This window comes from Sander lucioperca, chromosome 1 (assembly GCF_008315115.2).
Source record: "Sander lucioperca isolate FBNREF2018 chromosome 1, SLUC_FBN_1.2, whole genome shotgun sequence".
Taxonomy (NCBI): domain Eukaryota; kingdom Metazoa; phylum Chordata; class Actinopteri; order Perciformes; family Percidae; genus Sander; species Sander lucioperca.
This window is the reverse complement of record NC_050173.1, coordinates 28,844,126-28,858,246: the sequence shown is the minus strand read 5'-3', so window position 1 is coordinate 28,858,246 and position 14,121 is coordinate 28,844,126. Positions and strand designations below refer to the sequence as shown.

Sequence of the window (14,121 nt, the reverse complement as noted above, 5' to 3'; positions counted from 1 at the left end):
CTGCTCGACATAGACACCAGTTTGTTTAAGTAACAGTAACTCTAGACAGCTGATATCCCAATGTATCCCAGCTGATGTATCCCATTCGACAGTTAAGAATATTGGTGATACGTGCGATTCAACCGTGTCTTTTGATCACAGCTAAAATCAGGTCTTTTTTTTATCCATGGCTGATGCAGAAATCCTATTTCATTGTGTGTATTGTAATTGTATTATGTTGGTCTATTCTGTACACACAACATATATTGCCATCTGTCTCTTCCTGAGGTTTCTTCCATTTTACCCCCATTAAAGGGGTTTGTTTGTCCTTATCCAAAGTGAGGGTCGAAAAAGACAAGGCTGTATGCTGTACAGATTGTAAAGTCCCCTGAGGCTGATTTCTGATATTGGGCTATGATCAAATTGACTTGACATGAGAGCAATGTAAAGGACGAGTGTCTAGGATTTAGGGGGATCGGAAAGGGAATATAATATTCACAATTATGTTTTCAATAGTGTATAATCACCTGAAACTAAGAATTGTTGCGTTTTTGTTAGCTTAGAATGATCCCCTCATATCTACATAGGGAGCGGGTCTTCTTCCACAGAGTCCGCAGTGTTGCACTGCCATGTTTCTACAGTAGCCTAGAATGGACAAACAAACAAACACTGGCTCCAGAGAAGGCCTTTCACGTTTTATCGTTACTTGAAGGCCACCGTATGTTATCCTACATGCTTGGAAAGGGAGAGGGAAGGGGTACTTAGTTGGTTACAATCTGCAACATCACCGCTAGATGCCATTAAATCCTACACACTGATCCTTTAATGCCAGCCAAAGTGTGTGTTAGAAGCTGGTTTTGAGGATCAAAAGAGCATCCAAAAATACAAAGACAACTTTTTAGTTTCTACAAACTATTTTAACTGCAGCTTGTAACTGTTGCTATTCGAAACACAATGGAGCCTCGTGAAGTGAAGTCACAGAGCCAAATACCAGGAGGTGGCATCATGTAAGACATGTTAGGACTTCTGTCTAGCCCGCAGGGCAGCTGTTCATGTTGGGGAGAGTCTGCCCTCAGTGACTTAACACACAAAAATACCATATAACCCCATTATAATAAAATAACATACATCTGTTTAATGGTATTGTTTATTTACTAGAATGGCACAAAGAAAAACAGAATGAATGCTTAAAAATTACTTAAAAGAGATTTTTTTAAAAGACGCTTTTTTAAATCCGTTTTGTATTTACCTTCCATTTTGAAGCTATGAATAAAACATTGCTTGTAAAAGTGCCACTTTAAAATATTCCATCTTAAAACCTGGATACAACTGTAAATCAAAAATAAGCTCAGAAGAAGCATATTTCTCCTAATGATACCACCAATATCTGAGCCACTATAAGATAGGCTACTGTAATTAATTTTTTTCCCTGGAGCATATGGACCTCTGTGAAACGCAGAGATGTTTTATTGTGCTGGGACGTGACATTCCAGTTGTATCCCCTCGCAGGGCCCCATGGTACAGATGGTCCTACCCACAGTGTAACCTGTGCAGTCCCCATGAGGTTACAAGAGTTCAGTCACTGCTGCGACAAGGCTTTATCTCCCAGCTGTGATTGCATGTGGCTGCTGCAAATTTGAGACTATTTTATATCTGATTAAAGTAGTTTCATAACCTAGCCTACTTATAATTGCATATGAAGAATGCATTCTAAAATACAAAAAACAACATAAAATGCTTTGGAGTTTGGCACTCAGGTTTTAAAGTTCAGTTTTTGTAGATTTCTTCGTGTTAAACATTATCCATTATCAAGTTTGCTATTCCAAGCGAAGTGATCATGTGTCTGTGAGTTTTAGGAGCATTGAAAAGTCTTCACTCTCCTGTAAATCAAGCCTCATTACATCATACATAGAGAGATGAGCTCTCGGGCAGCCCTCTTCGCCAAGCCCCTGCCATACCTCACCGCTCATTGGCCACCTGTTGTGGGGCAATAGCATCTGATTGGATGAAAACGAGGGCACGTCTGCACAAGACCTACTGACAGACTGACATGGAAAGAGGAAGGGAGCCAGCCCATGAGCCAGCCTTACATAGACACACAAAGGGCTTATGAGAGATAGAAACGTTTTGTACAACAGCACATTATATAAATACATGAATGAAATACAAATGAAGTGTGCGTGCAAGCGAGGGGGATGGCTGGTCTTTATATTTTATTTAACTTAAACTATTCTAATATGTACAAATAAACCATACTCTATTTCTATTATTACCAAATCTTTCAATAAAACTAAACTTTTTTATCCAGTCCAAGCAACATATGTTAATGATTATTTTGTGCCCGTTTGTACATTATTTGTTGTCAAAATTAATTCCTCTTAACACCTCGGGTTCATTGAGGACATCTGTTGGTTATGTAACGTTCCTCTTTGAAAAACAGACAAGAGGGAAGTCCTGCTCACTTAGCTTGCATCTAAGGCTCAGCCTAGATACTTCCCTTTTCTCTCAGTCCCCATTGAAAACAGTTTGCTGACCAGAATCTTAAACATGCAAGAATACATGTTGTAATCTGTCTGAATTGTCCTTTGGACGTTTGGGGAATGTTTTAGTGCCTGAGACAGATCAAACTAGCTTTCATCCCGTGAGACTACACAGAGCTCTTTTGTTATGATCAGCAGGTTTTAGATGAATGTGTTCTCTCTCTCCACAGCCAGGAACGTCTGCAGGAGTCTGTAAAATGTCTGTCTATGGCATTAAAACACATTGCTAGATCATACAAGCTGCAGCACTGCTTTGAAAGGATGTTAAATGTTCTTTGTTCATATTAATACCAAGATATCTAGTGACCGTCCGTTGCTCTGGCTCGATGGTTTCAACCCCTCAGCTCTAAATATAACCCAGGCGGAGAAAATAACACTGTCATGCATCGGCCCTCACTATGTGGCAAGAAGGTTGACCTTGTTCAGACATCTGAGTTAGTTTTGGTATTTATCCAACATCTCTAAGAAACCCATTGCCCAGACACAGTAATGAAATCTGATTTGAATTATTTGGACTTTGTATTTACAGCCACATGAAGGTTAAATAAACAAGAGGAGGTCTACGCTGAAAACTGCAGGTGCAGATATCATGAAAAGATTTAGATATGTAAATATAATTATTTGCATGTGAAATAAATTGCAGTTGAAGCACTAAAGCTGAGGGAAGTCAGTTGAAGTGTCAGAGCTGAAAGAAAACGGTCAGCTGTCAAGTGTACAAGATGAAAGCAACTGTAATATCAGTTGACATGAAAGCACTTGAGTCATTAGTTGCATAACAAATATTGTATGGGAGTTGCAGTTTTAGCTCTTACAGGAGTTGGATTGTCAGTTGAAACTCTGTAAAAAGTAATGGACTGAGTTTGTGTGTCTGAAAAGTGCAATCAATGCGGAAGTGCCTTAAACCTGCATTCTATCTAATTTCCAGCAGGGGGCGACTGCACTGGCTCCAAAAAGAAGTCGGCTTGTTTAGAAGTCTTTGAGAAAATGACCCTACTTCTCACTTGATTTATTACCTTAGTAAACATTTTTAAGAAAACTTACAGAATAGTTTTGTAGTTAGTTAGTTTAAATAGAAAACCTATACCAACACCAACAACTAATTGTCTGCAAAACATGTACGTACGTTGTGGTGATACAATTCCGCTTGGAATCCGCGGCTTGTGACCAAGACAGCAGAGTTGCAGTTGAAAAACGCTGCCTATGGAAACCCAGCGTAATACGACCCACAGGAGTGTTTTCAGAAATTAGCGCCCCTAGGATGGGAGGAAATACAACCCTCAATACTAATGCTGCGTTCCATTTGTACTCGGAAGTTGGAATTTCCGAGTTCAAAGTCGGAAACACACCCCCTGAAGTCGGATTTCAAGTCAGACAACTTCACAGTACCCCGAGCAAGCCAACCTCGAAATCCCACATGGCTGCTCTGTGCATCAACAGTAGTGAAAGCTGTAGTAGGCCTAATATACAGTTTAATAGCACTTCTGTCTTATTTGTGTTGAATCAGTCTTACACAAAGTACTGTCCAACTTCTATCTGTGGACATGTTGTTACACTGTTTATATGTACAAAAAATGGCATTTCTAACAATGGCTAATCTGGATAGAGCAAACCCCACAATGAGAACCTGACTTAATGGGACAGGATCAACTTGGGTGTGACATTCCCAGCTCCGGTTTCCAAGTTCCGAGGTAAATGGAACACACTATAATTTGGCACTATTTTACTTCGTCAACTTAATTCCTGCTTTTCTCCTGTATTAATTTTGGGTGGCCACTAGAGCGCGTTGCCACTATAAAAAAACACGAGTCGTAATTCTTGCTTAAACAAACAACTTATGGGGGTGTTTTTTCGTGGGAGGACAGTCTCGTTTGAAGTGTCAGTTGAAACGTCTATTTGCTAAAAGCAGAAGTGAAATTTCAGTTTAAAGTGCTCATATTTTTCATTTTTTTTTCTTTTTCCCTTTCCTTAATTGTGTTATATATCTTTTTGTGCACGTTATAGGTTTACAAAGTGAAAAAGCCCAAAGTCCACCCCAAAGGGACTTACCATCTCCAACAGAAAACACTGTTCCCAAACTGCTCCAAACAGCTCTATTGTAATCCAGCCTTTACTTCCATGACGAACGTGCGTCACTTTGTACACGTTATAATGTTCGCCTAGCTGCTAGCATGGCACGCCCACATACTCTGCTTCTGACTAGCTAGTAGTCCTTACCTAGCTACTGCGCACGTGCGACTCCCAACAAAGATGGAACAGAAGTGAGATGTCTCACGCTCAGCGCTCACTGGAAAAGTGCTTCTAATATCTTTCACTGGTCTCCGTCCAGAGCAACGGGATCTGTTGGTCCATTATATATACAGTCTATGAGGTTTACTCCTCGACGCAGCGGGCCTGGGGTTCGACTCCGACCTGCGGCTCTTTGCTGCATGTCATTCCCCCCTCTCTCTCCCCTTTCACGTCTTCAGCTATCCTGTCAATTAAAGGCCTAAAAATGCCCAAACACTAATCTTAAAAAAACAACAACACAACAACACAAGACCACTTGTCTGTTCTTTGTCTCACATCATACTTGACGTCATGTCGGGTTCCTACCAGTGAAGAAAATCAATGATAAAAGTACTCGATAACCTCAAAACCCTCTCGTTAAAAGACAAAGCTTTAGCTGCAAACAAACACTGATGTTGGAAATCTGATCCCTGTGTTTTCTGTGAATTGTAGTGGTTTCCAATAGCTCCACTGACAACAGAGGGCGTTATTGTTAGTGAACACACTCACACACACAGCCATGCCATTGTCTTGCAGATTTGATTAAATGCAACAACCGGCCAGAGATGGACACAAACACTGACCTGCAGAGACCTCATGTCTTTCTCTGTCTGTTGTACCGGCTGACCGTGTCACTGAGACCAGAGGACTTCAGCTGCAAGGATGGCCCTGATGGTTATCACCTACCTGATAATTACAGTAAATTGAAGACCTGAGGAGCAGAGTGCCATTGCTGTATAGACATATAGTGGTGGAAAGTAGTGTATACATTTTCTACTTTATACTTCTACTTCGCTACAGTTTAGGGGTAAATATCATACTTTTTATTCCACTACATTGATCTGACAGCTATAGTTACATAAAGGTTTTACTTATATATTAAATATAACACTCTGAATGGGGGCATTTCTGTCTAATGTATAAAGTAAAAGTTACTTTTGATGTTTTAAGTACATTTTGCTGATCAGAAAGTGTTTCTTGCTATTTGTTTTACTCATTGTCATGTAACTAAAGCTCTTAGTGCTTCTACCACAACTGCAAAATGCTTACAGAGATCTCATCTTTGGAAAAATATACATACAAAGAAAAACATACAGAGCATCTTAAAACCCCATCTTGAATCTATATGTGTGTGTGTACATGTGTGCATGTCATGACAGAAGGCTGCATTGACCTATATTAGCAGCACATTAGTGTGTGTGAGCAGCACACAAGGCTGAGGGGATTGTTCGCTCTCAGAGACACTATCAGGCTGTGAGCTGCTCCAGCTGGACTCCACACCCACTTGCCTCTTGCATAACCTCATTCATCCCTCCCTTAAATGTTCTGCACGGAGCCCACACATGCAGATCCTGGTGTAGTGTTCACCAGCGATGGCAGAGTGGCAAGTTCTGCGGGGTTTGCAAGTGTAACACCGTGGGTAGATGGGTTTTCTTCTGTGAAAAAAACAAAACAGGCCTCATTGTGCTCTGAGTGAATTCAGTATTTTCTCCTCCCATTCCAGAGGACTAACTTTCACCAGCAAGGAAGCCCTTTGTAACCCAAACAACACACAGAGTGATTATTTTCCCAAAACTAGAGAATGCAAAGCTATCAGTCTGGCCCAGGTGTTATCATAAAGTCGAGGAAAAAGCAGGAAGTGGGGGTGTGCCTCTGTGTTGTAGCAGGGGTTCAGTAGAAAGGCCTCCACCTAAAAGAGAACATGGTGTTCCAGGCTTCATGTCTGTTCCTCCATGCTGACAAGACAAAAGAGTTGAGGGTAATCAGCAGTTGAAAGACCGGACAGACCAGTCACTGATTTTAAGTTGTACTCTTGTGTGCCCTAATCAGAGTTTAATAGAGAGGGCTTGTTCAAATGTCAAAACAATAATGTAGGAATAGTAGCTAATCGAAAAAAAATTCTGGCTGTTGAGAACATCAGTGGTGGAAGTAGGCCTATTATATGCAACATTTACTTAAAGTATCAAAAGTTCTTGTCATGCAGAATGGCTCCTTTTTGAGTGTTCAGAGAGACAAATTACTGCAATGACATTGAACAAGCACAAAGAGATACAAAACGTTTTTTGTGTCTTTCAGTCTAGGTGTCTTGCTCCTATGTAGGAGTGGTGGGGGGCCTTTTGCACCTCTGTGTCCAGGGACCCATTTTCTCATAATCCAACCACGGCTGTAGGCTACTTAGAAGTACGTATTATATTACACTGAATAATCAATGTAAGCATTAATAATGGTTAACAGTTTATTATTGCTAAACAAAAACAAGGAACAGTTCCCGTTTGTGGTTGATCTGTTTCTAGTTGTCTATTGTACACACTTTCTATTAACTAAATTGAACACTGGAAAAACGAATATTACTTTATCATTATATAACATAATGCATAGCTGGCGGAGAGAGTCTCTGAGTTATGAATGTAATCTTCACAGGAATTACGTAAAAAAGAACTCTGTTTTCTTCACGGATGTTTTCTTCTGCTCCTGTGCAGTTAGTTAGATGTTGAACACGCAGAAATGTTTATGACATCAGGGAGCGTGCTGGTTCTCATTACTTCTGCAGCACAACAAGGCAGCGTATTGTAAGTCTGTGTTGTGCATATGATGTGGGGTTCACCGTCTTTCACATGGGACAATTTTACACCCATGGCAACGCCTAGCAACGCTGACTCCACCGCATGCGGGCAGCATACATCACATTACACAACAAGAAACCTGTTAATCACAAGCAACAGTTACCTTGACACCAAGTTAAACACCAGCTGGAGGCCCCCTTCAAGTTTTACTTGGTTGAGTATTTACCGTGTTATGCTTCTTCTAGAAGGAAATATTGTTCTATGGTGGAGAGTCAATCTTTACTTTGAAAATACATGTGTGAATAAACATAATAAACTCAAGGTCTGACACACTAGCCACCAGAGCAAATTCTATAAGATATGGTCAAAAGCTCTGGAAAAAAGCTGGTAAGTAAACCTTGAGTTTACAATATTTGATCACAGATATGTTTACTAGTGAGGTTGTATCTAACTACATTAGATTGAAAATAGTTTCTAATGTTTTTTTGTATTAGATTACATTTTATTGTACATGTGTACCTAATGCAGTGCTACTCCATGTATATTCAGCTGATAAAATACAATGTTATAGATTAAACTATTACATGTAAAGTAGTTAAACTTAGCTCCACTGCAACCAGCTAAAACTGCTGCTTACATTACATAATGCATCAATAATAACGATCCAATGATAGAATATAACGCTGATTCTGTTGCCTACTTTGACTTTAATTACAGTTTGCAGCTTACATCTTTGTACCTCTAGTAAATGTTGAATGCATAACGTCTGCACGTAATGGAGTATTTTTATAGTCTAGTTATGCTACTTCCACCACTGCCACTGAGTTAAACTTCTGCTGGTCCGGCGGCTTCTTTAAATTAAGCAAATGTGTTCATTGTTGTATCCTAATTCTCTTACAGTTTCAAGCTGACTGTCGCATATTTGTCTCTTTTGTTTGATTCCACAGTTTACTTACAGGTTAACTGAAATGTGACTGGACATTAAAGCAAACAACACAGTGAATGCACTCAGGTGTTTACTCAGGGAGCAGTGCTGTTACCATAGAAAAGAGCAGATAATAGCGACAGGGTGTAGGTGGGGCTGCCAGGCAGGCATTGGTGCTGTAAGTGCACTGGTAAAAAGGTATAAACCTAATAGTATCACATTATTGACCTTTAGACGTCACCTGTATCAGGTTAGCTCGACCGGCCTCGTAAAGTAATCATCTCTGCTCTGTCTGGGGCTTTATCCCTGTCAGGTAAGAGCTTTACTGCTGTTGAGCTACAGACAGTGCAGCTGAGGTGAACCAGATCACTGCTGTAGAAGGGACAGCAGACGCTGTGTTGCCAGCCAAGTCTGTGATCACGCAGCCTCATGCTGGCAGGCGAGTTGGGGCAAAGATCTGCCAACCACACAGAGCTTTAAGAGGCCTTTCAACACCAAATGTCTCCTATGTCCTCCTATGTCCCAAGATCTGTCTGTCACATTGCACTGAATCCAAAAACCCTTACGACACAACAGCACTGATAAAAATATCAGACATCTGAACAACTGTTTACATTAAGGTTCTGATTTTACAAATCCATAAGCATAAGCAGATAACATATTCACCATCTTAGAATATGGACTTTGCAGTTTTCTAGACAGCACATCCCCCAGTCCTCTCAACTCTGGAGCCAGTTCAAATCTGCAATGTACTGAGTGGTTGCAACGATTTTCTCTCAGGTTTCTCAAGACGTTAACGTAACTTGGGAGACTTGTGCATGCTGACAGTCGGAGCTGTATTACAGAATATCAGTGTCATGGTTCAAGCCCTTTCAGATTTGTTTAGCTGCATGCATCAGATGCAATGGAAAATAGAACTTTGAAGCATATATTTGAGGATAATTCACTACAGAAATATCTGATAATATTTACTGTCATATATAATTAGCTTTCAAAACATATTTTTCTTAAACCCAGAAGAATATTACCAGTTGTTAAGACAGTTCATAGTGTTAAAGGAATAGTCTAATGGGAATAAAGTAAGATAAGACTATTAATACCACTCTCATATCTGTCTGTTAAAGATAAGGCCCTATAGCCAGCAGCTGGTTGGCTTAGCTTAGCATAAAGACTGGAAACGGGGAAACCATGGGGAAACAGCTAGCCTGAATCTGTCTGAAGGTAAACTCTAAAGCTCACTCATTAACACATTTTATCTAATTTGTGTAATTCATACAGAAACTGAAGAATTGTGTGCTGCTGGACTCTTTCTTTGCTGGAAGCAGAAACATCCTGGAGCCTCCGCTGGTTGCCTAGCAACTGCTCTGAAAAAAAAAACCTGTTGTTTTTACAATTTGGTTTTTGTACAAATTAAACTAACAAGATATGTGAAATTGTATTAATTGGTGAGCTTTAGAGGCGCTAGTAGGAGAATTTTGTCACCATTGGACTGAGCCAGGGTAGCTGTTTCCCCTTGTTTCTAGTATTTATGCTAAGCTAACTGGCTACAGGCTGTAGCTTCAAATTCAACAGACATTAGTGGTATCAATCTTCTCATCTACTTCTTGGCAAAAAAAATAAAAATACGCAGATTTCCTAAAATGTTAAGCTTTTGCTTGAAGTTCAGACTCAATAATACATTAAATGACAAAACAATATCTTAATTTCATTGCTTTATTTTGTAGACTAGTGCAGTGTTCAAAATGGGCTGATTGCTTGGCCTCCAATATTGCTGCTTGCAACTTTCTTGAGAATCGAACATTAGATTTCAGTTAGATTAGTTTAAACTATTTTAAGGGTAGAATCCCCCGTTCCTTTTCACATTCGCTGTCTGGCCAGCTGTCACCAGTTTGGTTGACCCAGTTTATCTGAGTGGGTTGAGGCACCCTGACCAGCACAGCCATTTTGATTTGCAGCATTTGTATGGCCCATTGTGAGAGGAAAAAAAGAGGACTGCAACCTCGCAACACAGCAGTGTTGCAGTGCTTTTTATGCAAACTCTCAAACCCGGGCGTGCTTCACTGCTGCTGGTCAGAGGAGCACCAGTTTGTTTGACCATGTCTGCCCTCCACTCGCTTACTGGATGCCCTTCGTCACACAGCAATCTCTTAATCACCGCTGTGCCTTTGAGAGGGAAAAAAAACCCTTTGCGGCCAGATTGGCTGCTCTTGGTGGAGCTGTTGCTAAGGGGAAGGTTTTACTCAGTGATGGATATATTTGGCAGCATGTAGGGAGCAACCAGTTTTAACAACATATCAATTTAATGTTTCATTTATACTCCACTATCATGTTCAATGGGACAAAGCAGCAGAAATGTGTGATAGATATCCTCTAAATCTTGACAAACTCCTGCAGAGGTTTTAAAGATAATGTTCTCTGCCACCAGGCTGCCAATTCTTTTTAATCAAGTTTATTGTCTCAACTAAAGTCTTATCACTTCTTAAGGGTCAATGCACTTCACTTTCGCTTTTATAACTTTTAGCCGTTGCTCCCACCGTTTAGAGTTGCTAGTGGACTGTAAATGTCAAAATTAGATTAACATGGCAAATAGAACAAAGGCTGTACAGTGAGGAGTTTGTTACCAACACTTTAATGTGACAATATATGTACAATTGTATTTTGTAAGCTGAGCTGTAAGGAAATATGCATAAGAGAGATTAATTGCAATACTTCAAGACAGGTATCTTAAAATGATAAGGTATTGGGGCTGAATAGCATCTGCATTGTAGGCACAAATCAAATATTTGCTTCAACAAGCTGCAGGATGTTCTTGCAAGTGATTTGCCTTAGCACAACTTCAATGATGTGAAATATGTTAAATTCTCAGAGAGCCATGACCTCTACATCTTTCTTTTGGTAAATCCTCAGCAAAGCACCAGACCTTCAACAGCAACATATAAAGCTGCCAAACTTGCTGTACATGAAGTAACAGGCAGTCAAGTAACTGTCGTTTCCAAGTTAGGGCATGTCAAAATGCATCATTAAACATTCCTGTGCAGCCTTATGTTTCTAACTGAGCTACTAAGAGGAAATGGCAGCAACACCTCAACATCCTTCCTGTTAGAGTGACAAACAAGAACGCAAACTTTGAAAGTTCCCAATTATTTATTACAGTTATACTGCTTCAATATAAAATTTGAAATATCCAAGGACAAACAAAAGAATCATTTCATCATGATAAACTATTTAAGCAGTCAAGACAATGGGGAGTAACTGAACAGGGCATGAGGATATACAAAAAGTCAAGGCACGCCATGTTACAGTAATACCAAGAGGAAAGATTTAAGAGCCCTTCAGCTCAGCGTTAAACAATTTTAAAAAGGAGGGACAGAATAACCAGCATTCAATTTCTCCTACAGTTATAAACCTTTTATTCTCAATCTGGTGACAAATTCGTGTTCAAGCTTGAAATAAAGACAAAAAAAAAAATGGGGAGGACAAGTTTCTCATAAATCAGAGCTGCGCTTCAACTGGACCTGGGGAACAAGATTCAATAAACCTCCACCACGCACAGCATCAACATCAGCACTGAGACAGGCAGAGGGAACTGTGCAGGCATCACTGGTTTCAGGTATGTTTTTGGTAGGGGGAAATTGGAGTGTCACTACTCAGGAGTGAAAGAAAAGATCAAGTTGTAACCCTGGTCAGTTCACTGTCCATTGAGATATATTAAGAGATATGCTCTTAACACATCCCATTGTGCAAGTCAAGCAGTCCGGGGTTGTGGGGGAAACTGTAGGGACTTCTATCTCATGAAGTTTCCACCTCCGATTTCTCTCTTGTACCGGTTGGTGAGGTGGTCGGCTTGCAATGTGAGCTTGGACAGAACTCCAAACAGTCCCCTGAGGTGATAGTGAAACTGATTCTCCAGGTCTGAGTTCTCGTCGAGAAGCAGGTCCCCAGTGACCGGCTGCTGCTCCTCCTGCTTCACCGCCATCTCCAGGAAGCTGGCGCCGCTGCTCATCTCCCTCTTGAGCAGACCCCACTCCATGTCGTTCTTTATGGACTTGAGGAGCAGGTAGTGCTCGTACATGTCCCTCTGCTTCATGGGACACGGTGGTTCATGATTATTGTTGTTGTTGTTGGGCTCCATCACGCTGGCCGCCTGCTCCTCCAGCGGCACGTCTCGCAGCAGGCTCGGCACCATGATGGTCTCATCCATGTTGTTGGCAGCTGCTATGAAGCGGTGCATGACGTTGATTAGGGAGTGCTTGTTGCTGGCGGAGTCGCTGTTGATTTGCATCATTTTGAAAGCTTTATGTTGGGGCTTGGTTACAGTGTAGAGCTGGCAGGTGGTGGTTTTAAGGCAGAGCTGCTTGGTGTTTTAGAGAGGTGGCTGATCTGCAAGAGAGGAAACATGAGGATGCAGGAAAGATTGATCAGATGCTGCAAAAACAAAGCCAAATCTAGGCCTGGTGCACTTTTGAAGCACAGGTTTACACATTCATCAACGTGGGTACAAGGCAACCAATTAACCGCACACACTAGGGTGCAGCTAGACAGGAATGATGAAACCGAGGCGTTTTTTTTTTCTCATCTCTTCCGCAGAGCATAACCTGACTTCTAGCACGAAAAAAAAAAATGCATTTTCACTAACTTACTGCATGAATAAATTGCCTTCATTTCGCCGCATTGTATAGCACCCGAGTCGCATCAATATGACCTTGACTTCCTGATATTAAAATCCTAAATACGCGTCAGAGGTCTTGAATAAGGAGGATATAGACTGACCTGAACCACGGGGTAACCTGAGGAAAATCTTTCTTGGCGTGCTGGTTGGAAAAACCAAGTCTTCTCAGGCTCCACACACCACCGGCCGTGAAGGAAAGTAAAAATTTCCCTGAACAGACCGGCAGCTAACTCCGCTTTTATACCGGAGAAGCCGGGTTGGGGGTTGAAGAAAAGCACTAAAGTCCGCCCTCTCTGTATTTTTCGACCGAGCAGATTGGTCAGCATGGAGCATGTAGGCGGACCTCCCGAGCATCTGATCCAAAATTTTCCAATCAGACGTCAGATTACAGCTGCCGGTCAATTTTTTTTTTCTCCAGATTTATGTATGCATGTAGCCTATGTATGTGTAAAGTTTATCATCTTTCTAGGTAGCTTGGAGCAATTTACCAGGTGTATTTGCCCGTTGTAAAACATGAAACAAAACATGAAATAATGCAAAGTTCCCCGTTCAAGTTAAATTAGTATAGTTAGCTTTTACCTCGTCTCCCAAGCTGCCTCTGTTCATTATATTACACAGCTCTGCCACCTGGTGGTTGGATTGCTTTCTCGCGCACGTCTGAACAGAAACTCCTCACCACACTGACACCATTCATTGTTTTACAATATTAACCTGTCGACCACAACAGCTTATACACAATACTCATATCCCACTACAATCTCGACTTACTTTAAATGAAGCTGTTGATCTTACCCGAGTTTGAGTTTGAAAATGCTCCACTATCCACCTTTAACATAAATCTTTCAGGTTCATCTGTATATATGCTGAGAAAGCAGCAGCAGACATTTTGACATGCAGGAGCAGCACAGGTGGATTTAATGGAGTTAATTAACGATGAGGCGTGGCAGTGTCAGAGCATCATTAAAGTTATTAGTTACACCTGTGATTTTCCCGTCTATGCGACAGGACAGTAGGGTATGGAAAACAAAACAATTTCACAGTTAGCCAAAGAGTCTTTTTTTCCTCAGTTTGAATATTATAAGAAGCTTGTGAAGGAACAAGTATCCATTAATTTACAGAAAAAAGGCAATGATTAAATACAATTAAAAAAAATACTTTAAAACTTGAAATTAGTGCATC

At 40.8% G+C, this 14,121-nt stretch overlaps 1 protein-coding gene across 2 annotated transcripts; it reads right to left on the bottom strand.

Annotated features, from left to right (window-relative positions):
* Nucleotides 1-11,402: 11,402 nt before the first annotated feature.
* mid1ip1l (MID1 interacting protein 1, like) lies at nucleotides 11,403-13,860 on the bottom strand. Of its 2 annotated transcripts, none has more exons than XM_031303400.2 (2): nucleotides 13,735-13,860; nucleotides 11,403-12,653 (listed from the first exon to the last, which is right to left on the bottom strand). In XM_031303400.2, the coding sequence occupies exon 2, from the start codon at nucleotides 12,556-12,558 to the stop codon at nucleotides 12,058-12,060; it is 501 nt and encodes a 166-aa protein (XP_031159260.1). In that variant the 5' UTR covers nucleotides 12,559-12,653; nucleotides 13,735-13,860; the 3' UTR covers nucleotides 11,403-12,057. The 2 variants fall into 2 exon arrangements, with proteins under 2 accessions (XP_031159260.1, XP_031159259.1); XM_031303399.2 differs by lacking the exon at nucleotides 13,735-13,860 and adding an exon at nucleotides 13,044-13,224.
* Nucleotides 13,861-14,121: the final 261 nt, after the last annotated feature.

Coding starts and splice junctions, on each gene's coding strand:
- mid1ip1l (XM_031303400.2), bottom strand. CDS start 12,558: ATGATGCAAATCAACAGCGACTCCGCCAGCAACAAGCACTCCCTAATC.